This window comes from Urocampus carinirostris, chromosome 7 (genome assembly GCF_059441175.1).
Source record: "Urocampus carinirostris isolate Australia breed hairy pipefish chromosome 7, RoL_Ucar_1.0, whole genome shotgun sequence".
Classification (NCBI taxonomy): Eukaryota; Metazoa; Chordata; class Actinopteri; order Syngnathiformes; family Syngnathidae; genus Urocampus; species Urocampus carinirostris.
Window position 1 is genome coordinate 287328 of NC_142355.1, and position 14781 is coordinate 302108.

General features: G+C 45.0%; 2 protein-coding genes across 5 annotated transcripts in view; one reads left to right on the plus strand and one right to left on the minus strand.

Annotated features, from left to right (window-relative positions):
- The window catches only part of ucmab (upper zone of growth plate and cartilage matrix associated b), an 11410-nt gene extending 2756 nt beyond the window's left edge, over positions 1-8654 (minus strand). Inside the window, exons 1-4 of one of the 3 annotated variants that reach the window (XM_088339443.1) lie at positions 8126-8654; positions 5704-5839; positions 5488-5553; positions 4248-4343 (exon numbers count right to left, since the gene is read on the minus strand). In XM_088339443.1, the coding sequence (XP_088195569.1) occupies positions 4248-4343; positions 5488-5553; positions 5704-5755 (214 nt within the window). In that variant the 5' untranslated portion in view covers positions 5756-5839; positions 8126-8654. Of the gene's footprint in view, positions 1-4247; positions 4344-5487; positions 5554-5703; positions 5840-8071 lie in introns of all 3 variants that reach the window. The other 2 variants (XM_088339442.1, XM_088339444.1) reach the window with 2 other exon arrangements.
- Positions 8098-14781, plus strand: part of LOC148362030 (cyclin-dependent kinase 17-like) — a 36295-nt gene continuing 29611 nt past the window's right edge. The window contains exon 1 of one of the 2 annotated variants that reach the window (XM_088339432.1): positions 8098-8448. The gene's annotated coding sequence lies outside the window, so the exon portion shown is untranslated. The remainder of the gene's footprint in view (positions 8449-14781) is intronic. The other variant, XM_088339431.1, reaches the window with a different exon arrangement.

Consider the following 14781-nt stretch of genomic DNA (forward strand, 5'->3'; position numbering starts at 1 on the left):
TACGACCGGCTGAAGAGATTTGGAACTACGGGAGGCGATCTTCAAACGAGCCCGTGCGGACCATAAAAGAAGCCGGTTATTGTCTGAGAGAGGCTAACGGATATACCGGAAGTCATGCGACGAGTCTGTTTATTTTTAAAGGGGTGTCCGGGAACCAAACCGGGATCGTCAAAGGAATCGGAAATGCTTTTAGGCGCATATTTCTTCATCCGTCGGCCTTTTGGAGTCGATATTTTCCACGGTTGGCTTCTTTGCGGATATAAGGAGGCTACGGTTGCGGACTTTCATGGAATTTGATGGCTGCAAGACCGCATCCTAGGTGAGTTACGCCGACTTTCTAGTTTTCGGGTATTCTGTTTCTGATCCATCGTGAGGTTTCTGTGATGAGTTGAAGATTTCCAACGCGTTTGTCAAAGGTCCGGAGGCTGGCGTTAAGGGCTTCAATTGTTCTTGGATAATTACGTTTTCCACTGTACTGTAATATTATCGTGGGATTGATTTAGCCTTGTTTTTTGCGGTATATTTACGAACATTAGCGTACCCGCGGGGCAGTCGCGGTTCAATTAACGGGGGTCCGGTCGCCTTCGACGAGCTCAAATTCACCCCGTTTTGTTTCGGTTCGACGGAAAACGCCTTTCCGTTCCCGACAGTCTCGCGATACGACGTGAAATTCCTAAGCGGAGGTACCGCCGTTTTTACGACATTATCCATGGTTCCGACGAAGAATAACTCTCGGCGCGTCCCGTCCGTCTCTCCGTCTTTTGTTTCCCCCGGAGAAGGAAAAAGTGCTTCGCGCCGAAAAGCCAGATCGGCTTTTTTGCCGTCGTTCGCTTCACCCGCGATGATATCCCTTTCTGTTTTTTGGGGACTGAAAATCTTTTCCACACATTTTGAAAAAATATTGATGGTCAGGTTTAGAATGGAATCAAATTGGTTTGAATAGACAAATATTTGAAGAAGGTTTGAGTCGCCTCACTCCCGGTTGACCCTGGGAACCGGCTGCCTTCTGAAGTAGGGCTTTCGGCATCCCGAGCTCACAACGTTTTCGCATCATTTTTCTGCCCCCGGTCGTGGCATTTCCCCCACTAGATGGCATCGACCACAAAATACGTCGCCGCGCGCGCCTGCTATCGGGTACGTGGTAAGATACCGATCTGCTATCGGTTTGTGTGACGGTGCCATGAAGAGGCCAATATGGATGAACTGTTTCCCTTTCATTTGAATCCGTTTAAACTGGAATCTAACACATTTGAATTGGTTTGTCTTTGAAGAATCACAGTGACGCTAAAGGGAGAAGCAAGAGAGTATAACAATGTCAACGAAGCTCTAGATCGTGGGTGTCAAACTCACAGCCCGCGGGCCTCATACGCGCCGGCGTACAGTTCTATCCGCCCCATGGAATCACTTTATATAATAATGATAAATAATAATAATTTCCTTTGTATTGTCATTCTTTGTAACAATGTACACAGAACGAAATGTCGATACACCTGACCCGTTGTAGCGGGGCGATGCAGCCGCAGCCAACAGAGGGCGCCGCCATTTTACCAATGTTATAAGTCTTAGGTATGACTCGGCCGAGGCGCGAACCAGCGAACTGAGTCTACTCTAACAACACAGACTTCCGGGAAACGTTCCCGCGTCCGTCGGGTTAGCCGTAGCCTGACCAGCGCGGAGCTTTCAAAACGATCTCCTGACAAACGAGACGCGGACCGGTTGAAAAAAGGCGCAATAACGGTGAGTCTTTAGCGTCGGGAAGCCGAGACGTGACGCCCGGGAACGGACTTCTATCGCGATGTAACGGAAGGCTAAAGGGAGAAAAGCAGGGTGACCTTCCTGTCGCAGAGGCTAAACCCTGGCAACGGCCGAGCGAAAAGTCCATTCGGAAAACGGAGCCTTTCATAAGCGAGGCGGACTATTTGTGAACCGACGTTTCCCGGAATCCCGCGCGTCTTCTTTGAGAAGCAAATATAAAAGAAGGAATCGAATGTAAAACGGCACGACGAAACAAAACATTCCAGTTCGCTGGAAAACCTGAATCCGGAACAGAAAGTTGAAGAGTTGAAGAGGAATATGAAAATACACAAACACATTTTATTTCTATTTCCTTTTTTTCAACTTTTGAATTGATATAGCTTTGAAAGGAGATCTTTTTTATGGAGAGCAAAGTATTTTCATATTTAAGTTTGTTTATTCTGAAATAACATATCTGTCTGTTTTAGAATACAATTGATGTTAAAAGCGCATATTTTTGGTGCGGATTTATAGTTTCGTTATTTTTCATTTCAGTCTGATTTATCTGAGGTTTTACAGCAGATAATGTTTGTGGATTGCGGAATAATATTCCTGTCTGTTTTGAATTCTTATTTCGGTTTAGTTTTTTCTAATCCAGTTTCAGTTTTCCAAAAATCGAGATCCTGTCGGGTTTGAGTTTGACAGCCCCGGCGGCGATCCTGTTTTTAAAGACAGGATCGCTGACGTTCAAAAAAACAACTCGGATCCGTGACGGAACGGTTCGGAAATAAACAAAGTCATAGGTTGCCAGACTCCCGGTTGTCCCTCGGAACCTGCCGTCCTCCAAAGCTCTCCGGGGAGCAAGGTGAGAAAAATAGCAGCTGCCGCCAAAACCTGTCCACCGTGACGTCTTTCGCATTTATCTGCGAAAGGAAAAAGCCGCGAGCCGTGGCCTGTTCCCGAGTGGCTGACGTGAGCGATTAGAGAAGAAAACCGTGGAAAAAAACATCCCACGGACTGCGTTTATACAGGACTTTTCATCACCGGACTCGCATTTGCGGCTGACCGTCACGGAGCGTCGCCCAGGTGGCTGGAGAAGGAAACCGCGGGAATAATGGGAAAATCGTCATTCGAGTTTCTGCCGTGGCAAGATGGCCGCCAAAAGCAAAAATCCTGTTCGTGAATAATGATTTGATTTTCTAGCGGTTTATTTCAACGAATAAAGTCCCACTAGAGGTGGCCATATAATACACAAGAGGCCTGACACCATCCCTTGGTCTAAAACCTACACGAGGGCAAGGAAAAACTCCAAGAATAAAATAGCAAATACATCAAATACAAAATGGCAGTGCGAGCTTGTTTCATAGCAATTATCTTGTATTTTTTTTTGCTTATGTTTTTGAAAAAAAAAAAAGGCTCGGTTTTGCATGAATTTAAAGCGGACGGCCGATAAGGAAGATTTCCTTTTCCTAAACACGATTTCATATTCATTTCCCGATGACGAATTCGGTCGTTGTTCGGACGGACGAAAGAAGACTTTTTCAACGTCGGCTTGCTTGCAGAAGTCTCGGAAACCTCACTCAGATCACGTGCGCGTGAATTTCTCTTGGAAAAGTTTAGGGCTCGAAAAAACGAGTACTTAAAAATCCTGTCCTTAATTTCAAAATATTCTACTCGCTGAACCCAATTTTTGGCGGAAACGATCATTGCGTCCTTTTGTCATACTCAAAGTATGTGCCTCTTCCTTTTTCTTCTTTTGGGGGAGTTTGGATCAGCATATCAACTGGTTTTTGAAACTTTCTTACTTTCACCATTTTCATCCTAGAGTAAAGGTGTGAAATCACCCCCCCCCCCATCTCCGTGATCCCCACCCTCATTAATAGCATACACACACAATGAAATGAATCATTTCATTTGTTTTCAAGTATTTTTGTTTGTTTTTTGAATTGAAAATTTTGACTTTCATATATATATATATATATATATATATAACAGAAAGGAGCTAAATCTTCTTTAAACATTTGCAAAGACACTCAATTTAGTGCCCTAAACAGCGCGCCTGTGACTTTAAATAAAAGTCAGAATAAACAATAAATACAATTCATGAGGTCAATGGATATCAAGATGGGTTTGGTTTCCTCGTCATTATCCGGTCGATTCGCGGTAATCCGCAAAAACGGCGACGGTGGGTGCTCTAGCTTTGGCTGGACACCTTTAAAAGCGACTCAGTGTTTGATGTGAAGCGGCTCATTTTTCTCTTGTGCTTCTCTCAGCATTGTCCCGCAAGCCACATTTGGCCCACGGGCCATGAGTTTCACACCTATTTCCAGCTCTATCGTGTCACCCAATCTATGTTTCTGCTGACGTATCGATGCCGAACCGGGTAAGGAGATTCATCCGTTTTGTGGTTTCCGTTCGAACATGGTCGGATAAGAAGCTCCTCGGCTTCGCTCCGACATCCTCGGGTGTCGTACGGACAAGGAGAGCGAGACGGACGATTGTAGAAAACTGACCGTTGAGCTCGTCCGGCGACTTGACGGCTCTCCTGCTGCGGCGGCGGAAGAAGTGGGAGGCCTCGGCCTCTTTCATGAAAATCCCTCTCGCCGGCCCTGCGTCAAAGGGACAGTGAGTAACCGTTCGCCGCTACGAGTCGTTGTCCTTTAAAAAGGAGTTGAAGCGTGCGAAATCCCCATGACACCGCTTGGCAAAATGAAGAAGCCCCACTTCTATAGACCAAAAACAAAAGAATTCACACGGAGCGGCTGAAAAGAGCGAAAGGACGGAGTTGGTCAGAGCGGCTCGCAAGGGAAGCTACTAAAATAGACACTAAAAGTTTAGAAAAGCAAGCTTTATCTACATGGAGCGGCCAACGCGCAGCGGGACATAATCTGAAGTCACGTGGCTCGTGCGAGCGACTCGATAAGGAAACAGCGGACACACAGTCCAAGAGACTCGGCGACGTTAGCTCGCGGGAGCTGTTGCGAAAGGCGAGTGACGCTGTAGGACGAAGAACTCGCGGAAAACGATAAAAACGAGCCGTCGTCCGCAGCCAAGTGGCTAACGTGACTGGCTAGAAAAGGAAACAGAAAAAAAGCGCTAGAGGCCCGAATCGCTGAACTCGGCAACGTTCGCTTGCGTGAGCGGCTGTGGAAGGCGAGTACATCGAATGATGTCACCAAAGTAGGCTACCATAACAATAACGGTGAGTTGTAGCCTGCAGCTGAGGAGTTAACGTGAGAGGCTAGAGAAGGAAACGGAGGTCACGAAGAATGAATGAATGAGTCACACTTGCGAAAGCAGCTGTAGAAGGCGAGTGGCACCGAAGGACAAAGTGGCAACAGCTCACATTAAACGATAGTGGCGAGCCATCGCCTTTAACCGAGTGGCGAAACGAGGGTTGCTCGAGAAGGAAACGGTGGAGAAAAAGCACCGAATGCCCGAATCTCAAAACTCTGCGATTCTCTCTCGCAAAACCGGCTTTAGAAAGTCCGTGGGACCGAAGGGACTCGTTGCGGCGGCTCGCCGTAAGATCGGTGGTGAGCGATAGCCTGTACCAAAATGGCTAACGTGAGTGGCTAGAGAAGGAAACAGTGGAGGAGAAAAAGCTCAAAATGCCTGTACGACCTGAAGTACACATTTTGAAACCAGAAGTCATTTTTGGAATCAATTGTCTTTAAAAATGAAGTATTTTGAGACAAATAGTCCAAGATTTTCTTTCTTTTCTGCGGAAATGAAAAAAGGAGCAAATCTCACCTTGCGTCTCCTTGGCAACCGCCTGAGCGTCGCTAGGCACGGCTGCACCGTCGGCCCCCGCCCGCACTTGGACAAAAACACGAGGAAAATAGAACACATGAGGATTCTTTTATTGACAGTCATCGTCCGAATAAGAATTCTCCTGGAAATCCTCTCTAATGGTCTAGACAGCCCCCCCTCCGTCACGGTGCCCTTTCAAAATAAAATCCGACTTACGGGAAAGTGCCACAATGGCGGCCAGGAGCACCAGGAAAGTCCGGTGAGACATGTTGACCTCTTGGATTTGGTTTTTGCTCTGAGAAGGCTTTGGCGTGGGCGAGGGGAGTCACCCGGGGCCTCCAGGGGGGGTTGCCTGCAAAAGAGAGGGGGGGGGGGACGGACAAGATAAATATTGCACTTCTTTGCGAAAGTGATTTTGTTTTTACGGTTGCCTTTTTCTTTATTTTCCCTTCATTTTCTTTTTACTTTTTTGTTTCTAGTTTCCTTTTACAGTGGATTTGTCACGTCCCTTACTCTTTTTCCTAGCTTTTTTTCGTTTTTTTCTCTTTTTTTTTCCTTACTTTGTTTTTCTTTTTCCTGTGATTTTTTTTTGGTCTAGTTTTCTTTTTGAAGTCATTTTGTGCCTATTCTAACGTAAGAATCGGTATTTTATGGATGAAAGCAACAAACTATTCCATCTCAAGACTGCCACCCCCCCTCTCTATCTCTCACTATCTCCATTATCTCTTACTCTCCAATTCATTTTATCTACCTCTCCCCACCCATCTCTCTCTCTCTCTCTCTCTCCCTCTCCCTCCCCACCACTCTCTCTCTCTCCCCCACCACTCTCTACCCATCTCTCTCTCCCCCCCCATCATCTGTCTTTTCCCACCTCTATCTCTCGCCCCAATACTCCCTCTCTCTCTCCTTCTACCAATCTCTCCATTATCCCTTACTCTCTAACTTCTTTTCTCCACCTCTCTCTCCCTCTTTCTATTACCCCACCCCTCTCTCTCTCTCTCTCTCTTCCTCTCTCTCTCTCTCTGACACAGCATTGCTCCCTGGTGGCCCAATCGGGTACAACAGAAGGATCATCAAAATGACTATTACAAAACAAAGATTTGTTGATTTATTTTTGTAAGCAAAGACTTCAGTTCCCTTTTTTCCCCCAAGTCAATTTAGTAGTCAACATCCTCCGAGTGTGTTTTATAAAAGCAGTTTTGGAAGTCGCGTGGCTTTGAAATGATTCGTGTCGATCGTTTCCTTTTTCAGCACGAGCCTCTGTCTTCTCGATAGAAACTTCTTTAAAAAGAAACGACTTTTACAGCCTATGAATTCGGAAGCCTTTCCGAGAGAAATGGAGAGATGGAAGGTTTAAAAGACATTTGCTTGAATAACACGCTCTAAAAAGAGAGAGGGAATCAAATCAAGGAAGAGAGATAAATGAAGGGGCAGACAAAATGAGAGAGGGATAAAGAGAGACAGATATAGATGGATGAAGAGAGAGAGATAGAGAAAGAGGGACGGATAAAATAAAGGGGAGAGAGAGAGAGAGAGAGAGATTCAAAAGGGGAATGAAGAGATATACATTTGGAGAGATTGAGTGAGTGATGTAGATACAAAGAAAGAGAGAGATAAATAAGAGAGAGAGGCCAAAGAAAGGAGGGGGAGATAGATGGAGAGATAACGTTGGATATGAAAAGAGAGGTATTGAATAGAGAGCGAGATATATGAGATAGGGGAAGATAAACAGAGCGGGAGAGAGAGATGATGGAAAGTGAAATGAAATGATAGATAGATGGAAAGATAAGGCAGCGATAGACAAAATAGAGTTAGGGGAACACCGATAGAGGTAGATAAATAAGAGGGAGAGGGAGAGGAAGGGAAGGAGTAAGATCAATGGAAAGAGATAGAATTGAGAGAGACAGATGGGAAAAGAGATTATATAAGGAGAGATAGAGAGGAACTGAGAGAATTCTAGGGAAAGAGCTTAAAAGAAAGTGAGAGAGAGATGGAGAAACTCTATCTCCATCTATTTATACAGATACGTGGGGAGATGGAGGGGAAGTTAGACAGTGGTAGGGAGAGGTAGACAAAATCAGTTGGAGAGAAAGAGATCATTCAGATTCCGATTCCGATTCAGATCTACTTTATTGTCATTCTAGTACACGTGTATACAGAAGGAAATGTCGATACATCTGACCTTTCCTTGAATGTACAGATATAAATAAAATGTTGTATTGAGTTGTAGTATTGAGTGCTAATAATATACTAAATAATTATGGCTATGTATAGTATTTTACAGTAGCGCAAATAGTGCAAGAGGAGTAGCCAACCAGATGTGCAAGATGGGCAATCAGGTAAACAAGTCAGGTAAACAGAACAATAACACTGTAACAATAACACTGTAAGTACGATAGTGCAGAGAACTATCATGGAGAGAGTGGTAGAAAGAAAGAGAGGGAGGGACAGAAAGAGACAGAAAGAGTAAGAGATAGTTGGAGAGGAAGAGAACTAGAGAGAGAGAGAGGCAGAAAGAGAGCCAAAGAGAAAGTTGGATTTGAAGAGGGCAAGAGAAAGAAAAGAAATCTTGCGAATTGTATACCATGAAAGGACTGCAATTTCGCCGACAGAGGGCAGTCTAGCGCCGGCCTTTTACTTGTTATCCCTTTCGTAGCCTCTAGTGGACGCCGTTCCTCTCTTCTCGAGAACTCGGCCATCCTCGGCCCGACTCGGCAATCCTCGGTCGGTTTGTGATCATGGTCCACGCACGAAGGAAACGGGACCAGCGCTCGGCGTCACGGCGACATTTCTCACAAGCTTCGTCAACATGATACCGGGCGCCGTCACTTTGTGAAAACAAGAAGCTCTTCTTTTCTCCGTTATTTGGTTTTTGGGACCCGCCAGCAGGAGGAAGACGGCGGCGACGTCCTGCCCGAGAAGAAGCTCCGAGGTCGGGGACTTCCTCGCTCGTCGGTTCCGGTGAGTCTTTCGGTTCTAAGGGTCCGAATCGCGAGAGTCCACCGGTCCCCCCGCCATCCACAATTCTCGGCTAGCCATGCGGAAAATCGGCTGACTCTTCGGTTCTCCCGTCGGTCAATGGCCGCGCTGAAAGCCGACGAACCCGGCAACCCGCCAGCTTCTCTTTAACTTGCAATTTGGGAATATTTACTCCCCAAAAGTCACCCATTTCCTTTTCCCAAAAACTGGAATTGCTTCCCCGTTCCAAATGTTGGCGAAATCCAGTCTTAGGGTATTCCCTCGATGTTCGCTGTATTCCCGTCCCCAAACAATCGCAATGATTGACGTTAGCGTAAGAGTGCATTTGATCGGCTCCAACCTTCATTTCAAACGTTTTCATTTCAATATGTGTCCACACTTTTAATATGACATTTGGTCATTTTTAGGGTTTGGGTTGTATTTCAAATGTATTATCCGAATTCATTCTGTGGATTTTCTATGTTCTATTAACTATTGAACAAACGGTTGCTCCGAATGACATTTCGTCAGTCGTTCGGACAATGTCGATGAACTGAATCTCAACTAAACCTCCTCCATATGACGTATAGATCGGTATCCGTATCGTTAAAGCCGTAGCGATCATAATCTTGTAGATCTCATCATCTGCCATTGAAAAGAAGCCCTTAAAAGTCGACACCAAAATAGGCTATAAGAGTCGAGTCATGTTTATTTGTGACGCCTCAAAGGGCTGCGCAGACCACAGATTATTGCATGACTGCATCCCCTGATCTAAAACCTACATGAGGGCAAGGAAAAACTCAGAAACCTCAGGATGAAGAAAATGAGGAACCTTGAGAAGGGGCTGGACATGAGGTCATCCACCTTCCAGGATGAACAGGCCAAAATGGATGTTGCAAATAATACACGTGACTTTGCTCACTTCAAGCTAGCGTAATTGATTTACTGCCATCATTCTAGCCTGCTTCCTTCTCACCAAATAATTGCGCTTCTTAAACAGAGAATTAAAAGTAACACGGTTTCAAGAGTTCGCCACCTTCGACTCTAGCAAGCTTGCTTCTGCAGGCCGAGGCTCGATGGCACTTATTTTGGCTAGCCTGATGAACAATAAGACTTGAAAAAATAGGCATGGGAGAAATATTTCTGTGTAACCTTAACTTTGCAACTCCCTGAAAAATGGATACAAACCGATGTTCTACCGAAAAGTCGCACCCTGATGAGACATCCTCCCGTAGGGTGATCTGACACCAGAAATGAAATCGATCGTTTGGATAGTTTGAAGACGTTAAAGCGACGCTAACACAGGGTTTGAAGGGTAGGAGAGTCGCGCCTAACTAGATCTAAATGAACAAAACATAAAAGGGACAATGCGAGAATTGGTGAAATACCGACCGGCTACTTTTAAGCAAACATTTTTCAAAAGACGTTCCATTTGTTTTAAAACACAAACATTTCCACACGTGGAGTTCAATAAAGCCGAGATATCATTAAAGATGAAATATAATGCGGGCACGCTAACTAGCGCTTACTGAACAAAACGTTAAAGCGACGTGATAGAAAACAAACCCACGAGGAGAGAGTGGTGAGACAAGACCATGAAACACAAACTGGCGCTCATTTTACAAAACATCAAAGTAAGACGTCAAAGAAAACCTTTCCGCAGGTGGACAAAACAATAGCAAGAGTGCCAAAACAGGACCACAAAACAGTGTTGGAGCACTCGAACCCAATGAAACATAAACACAAAAGTAGCAATAACTGTACAAAACATTCCATTGAGACGGGACAAGACCGTGAAACCGAATTTTGGAACAATACCTCTAACTGAACTAAACATGAAACAAAGTGTGCCGCAGGACCTATAACCAAACGGAAATGGAACAATACCGGCAGTGCCACGATGACTAAGACCGTGATGCCGGAACAACAAACTGTAACTGAACAAAACATGAAAGGAACACAAAACTTACTCTCGCTCTTGGACATAACAAGACCACGAAACACCTTGATGGAGCATCAACTTTCTTCCACCCGACCAAATATGAAAGGATGACAACGTGGGATATGTTGGTACACCAGCTCCTTCTCACTGAACAAAACATGAACCTAAACAATAATACGAATTTTCTGTGCCCTTCTATACGTGTAAGAACTCGTTGTCCCATCATATCTTTAGACTTAAGAAGCGAAGCAACATCTTTTTATTTCCGTGAAGCAGGCCTCCAGATTTCCACAATTTAAAGGGACAGTGTGTCCCATGTAGTGCCTCCTAGTGGTTTGAACGATCATCCCGACATTTGGATTTTTCCACGACATTTCTTTGATTTTCTCGACTTGATCTTTGGACAGAGTTGCGCATCGTTCTCTGCAGGATCCGTCTGGTCGTCGGCCGAGTCGTCGTAGGTAGCGGGTTACGTCGTCTCCTTCCGACCCGAAAGGAACCCGTCGACTCGTAAGTCGGGGTTCGGGTCCTGCGGAGAATTCCCCTTTGGCCCGGCGAAGCGCGGGAGGCGGACGGGCGGATCCGGGTCTCGGGGCGGAGCGCCGTCACCCGAGACGCCGGCGAACAGCTGGGAGCGGAACGCGCTGGCTAGCTTAGCACGAGCGACGTTTTCCCGGAACCCTGGCTCCAATCCTCCATGACGCATCGGCCAAACCTTTCGCTAGCTAAAACTCACCGCTTTCGAGCGTGGGCAACGTCGCCAAGGGGTCCGTCCTGGAGTACCGTCTTTTCCAGCCATGATCTGCACCGCTTATCCTCAGTAGGGTCGCGGGGCTGCCGGAGCCCATCCCAGCTATCTTCAGGCAGTGGGCAGGGGACACCTGGGACAATTTAGAGCGGCCAATTGGCCTGACATGCATGTTTTTGGAATGTGGGAGGAAACCCACACAAGCACGGGGAGAACATGCAAACTCCGCACAGGGGGTTGGATCTCGTGACCTCAGAACTGTGCCGCACACGCGCTAACCACTTCCCCGCCGTGCTGCCCATTTTGGAATAATATACATGCCAAATTGCTGTATTCCTCAACGAGTTTCGTCAAACTGCTGTTGAAACAAACACAATAATGAACGGGGCTCTGTTTGAAGTATTTGATATTTAGTTTTGGAGGATTACTGTAGTTGTGTTTTTTTTTTAGTATTTCTGAAGTTGGATTTTGGTTGCTCACTAGTACTTTTGTAGTATTTCTGGAGTTTTATTTTTGGAATATTACTGTCGTTTTACTTTTGTAGTATTAACTTAGTGTTTCTGTAGTGTTTTTTTTTTGTCACTGTAGTTTTATATTTGTAGTATTTCCATAGCAGTTTTGTTTGTATATCTACTACTGTGTCTTTTTTGTATTTCTGTAGTATTCTCATATTAGCATTTTTGTAGCATTACTGTATTTTTGGTGTTATTTTTTCTGTGGCAGTATTTCTGTCGTAATATTTCTCTAGTAGTGTTTTTGTATTGTAGTATTATTGTAGTTTTGCCATGGTAGCATTTGTGTAGTATTACTGTAGTTTTATTTTTGTTGTATCGGGTTTTGTGCTTTTTATTATTTTGTAGCAATAATTCTCGAGTCGTGTTTTTGTATTATCGTGAACTGTAGTTTCATTTTGAAGTATTTTGCACTATAACTCGAGTTGTATCTTTGCAGTATTTCTCTTGTAGTATTTCCATAGTCGTATTTGTTCAGTGTTTCTCTGGGATTTTTGTAGTATTTCTGTTGTGATATTGATGCAGATGTATTTTTGTTTTGTAGTATTACTGTAGCAGTATTGTTGTAGTATTTCCAAGGTATTTTAAAGTATTTTAAGAGTGAAAGCAGTCATTTTGTAGTATTTTGGGGGTATTTATGTTTTAGTACTTTTGTTGTAGTCACACAGACAATGTTTGCACCAGAAATCGTGTTTTTAATAAGGTACTGTATATCAAAAGTTTTATTTTAGTAGTATTACTGTAAAATGTCATAGTGTTTCTATTATTTTCCAGTAGTTTGGTCATATTTTTGAAATTTAGTGTAGTTTTCATTTTCTAGTATTTCCCGGATAATGTTTCTGAAGCAGTATTTTGTATTACTATAGTAGTATTTTAGTATTTCAATAGCATTTCTTTTGGTTTCAGAATGAAGAAACCTGTTTTTAAGCGCAAATTTGATATTTATATTTGAGGTTTTTTTGGTGGCATTTTTGTTGTATTTCTGGGGGAGGATTTTTGCTGTACACGCAAAGGGACAAAAGACCTATTCATTTGTAGCACTTTCTTTACTGTTGGTATGATATCCGGAGGGCCGGATTCAGAAGGCAGAGGGGCCGCACGTGGCCCGCGGGCTGTCGTTTGCCCACCCCTGTCCTAAAGTATGCGGGGGGATTCATGACCCTATCCCCCCCCTTTAACAAACTCAGGACTGCGGAATGTTGACTCTCCCGAATGTCAGCTGCCGCCGCGTTAGCGCTATAGATAGCCGCGAATACGTTGTGCCGCTTTCCTACCATGGGCGTTAAACCGGCCACCCCCGCCCGCCCAAATTCCCGCCCGGGCCACCGGTTTATCCGCGATTCTCCCCCCCCGAAATCCCCCCGATCGTCCCGCGACAGCCGGTCTAGCGGGGTCAACCGGTCGGATGGAGCCGTCCCCTCATTTCTGGCATTTGTGGGTAGGGGGCGTCCCCGCAGCTGAAGACCCCACCGCGCTTTTTACCCTCGCTCTCTCTCTTCTCTCTATTCTCTCTATCTGCTTCTCTCTCTGTCTCTCTCTCTTGCTCTGTTCTCTCGCTTTCATTTCTCTTTTCTCTCACCCTTTCTCCCTATTCATCGGGGCAGCAAAAGTCAATATTTTGGGAGGAAGGAAAGCTAACTTCCCCATGACTGCTGGTCTGCCATCAACTTTTTAATGCCGACGTGAAAAAAGTTTGAAAGTATGGAAAAGAAATGTGAAACGCTGCAAAACTCTTTTCATCTCCGTGATCTCGAACCCTAACCCTAATCAGACCAAAAGCTCTGTTTTTTCCACGGTCTCGAACGCACCAAACACCAAAAGGATAACGGCAGGGTATAATTGTTGATCTGCGCCCGATAATGTTGTTGTAGTTTATATTCTATGAGACAGTAGTGGCAAGCGCCCTCTTCTTTGCGGCAGCGTGTCGGGGAGGCAGCGTCAAGAAGAAGGATGCCTCTCGTCTCAATAAACTGGCTAGGAAAGCGAGCTCTGTTGTGGGCAAAGAGCCGGACGGCCTAACAACAGTAGCTGAGAGACGAGCACTGAAAAAGCTGAGGTCAATCGTGGACAATCCATCGCATCCACTACACAGCATTATCTCCGGACAGAAGAGCAGTTTCAGCGACAGACTGCTGTCACTGTCTTGTACTACGGACAGACTGAAGAGATCTTTTCTTCCTCGTGCCATGAGGCTCTTTAACTCCACCCGGCAGAGTAAAGGCCCACATTAAACCACACCACCTACATTGGATATTACCGAATCTTACTGCAATATGTATTCTGTGTAGCACTATTTAGTTATTCTATATAACACGCTACAGTGGGCATTTGCACGTCACACTGGGTATTTGTATATTGTATTCTTTTGGCTTTATTATTGTACTGTTCTCAGCTCAGGGATGCTGCTGGAAATGTGAATTTCCCTGCGGGGATGAATAAAGTATCTATCTATCTATCTATCTATCTAGCAACAGCGGAGTGATGACGTCACACGCTAGGCCAAAAGTTTGACGTCCCTGCGGCAGATGGAAATCTTTGTGCCCAGGGTGACACCGCCTCCTGTTAACGTAGATAGCGAGTCCGCCTCCTCTCCGCTTCCCGCAGGCTTTCGTGTCTCTGTCTGCCCTAACAGCGCTGAAGCCGGGTAGTTCGTCGGTCTTATTTGGTAGAGTTCACATTTACCACGATTACGGACAATACCGAAGACTTATAACGACGCTAGCCGGTCAGCCTTAGCTTTGGCTCTGCATCCACGATAGGGCCCCCTCATCACGCCGGCGCGAAAATTCTTCGGGGCGAGGAGTCGATTCCTCGAATCGACGCATTTTGTGCTTTAAAACCCATAATCGTAGAATAGAAAGTCATCCAAAGTGTCGTTGTCAAACGGAACGATAAAACACCAAAGATAGAAGTAGACACTTCAAACAAGAAATCACAAAAAGTGCGAAATAACACGGAGCTGCTGGAAAGGCTGCCGCTCGTATTAAAACGTCAAATAAATACAGAAAGTATATACTCCATTTAGATATGTGGATAAAAAAGAAGCACATTTATAATAACTATGAATAATATATAGATTCTCATCTGTAATTGTACAGATGAAAAACACACAATAGTGCTAAAATATTCAGTGA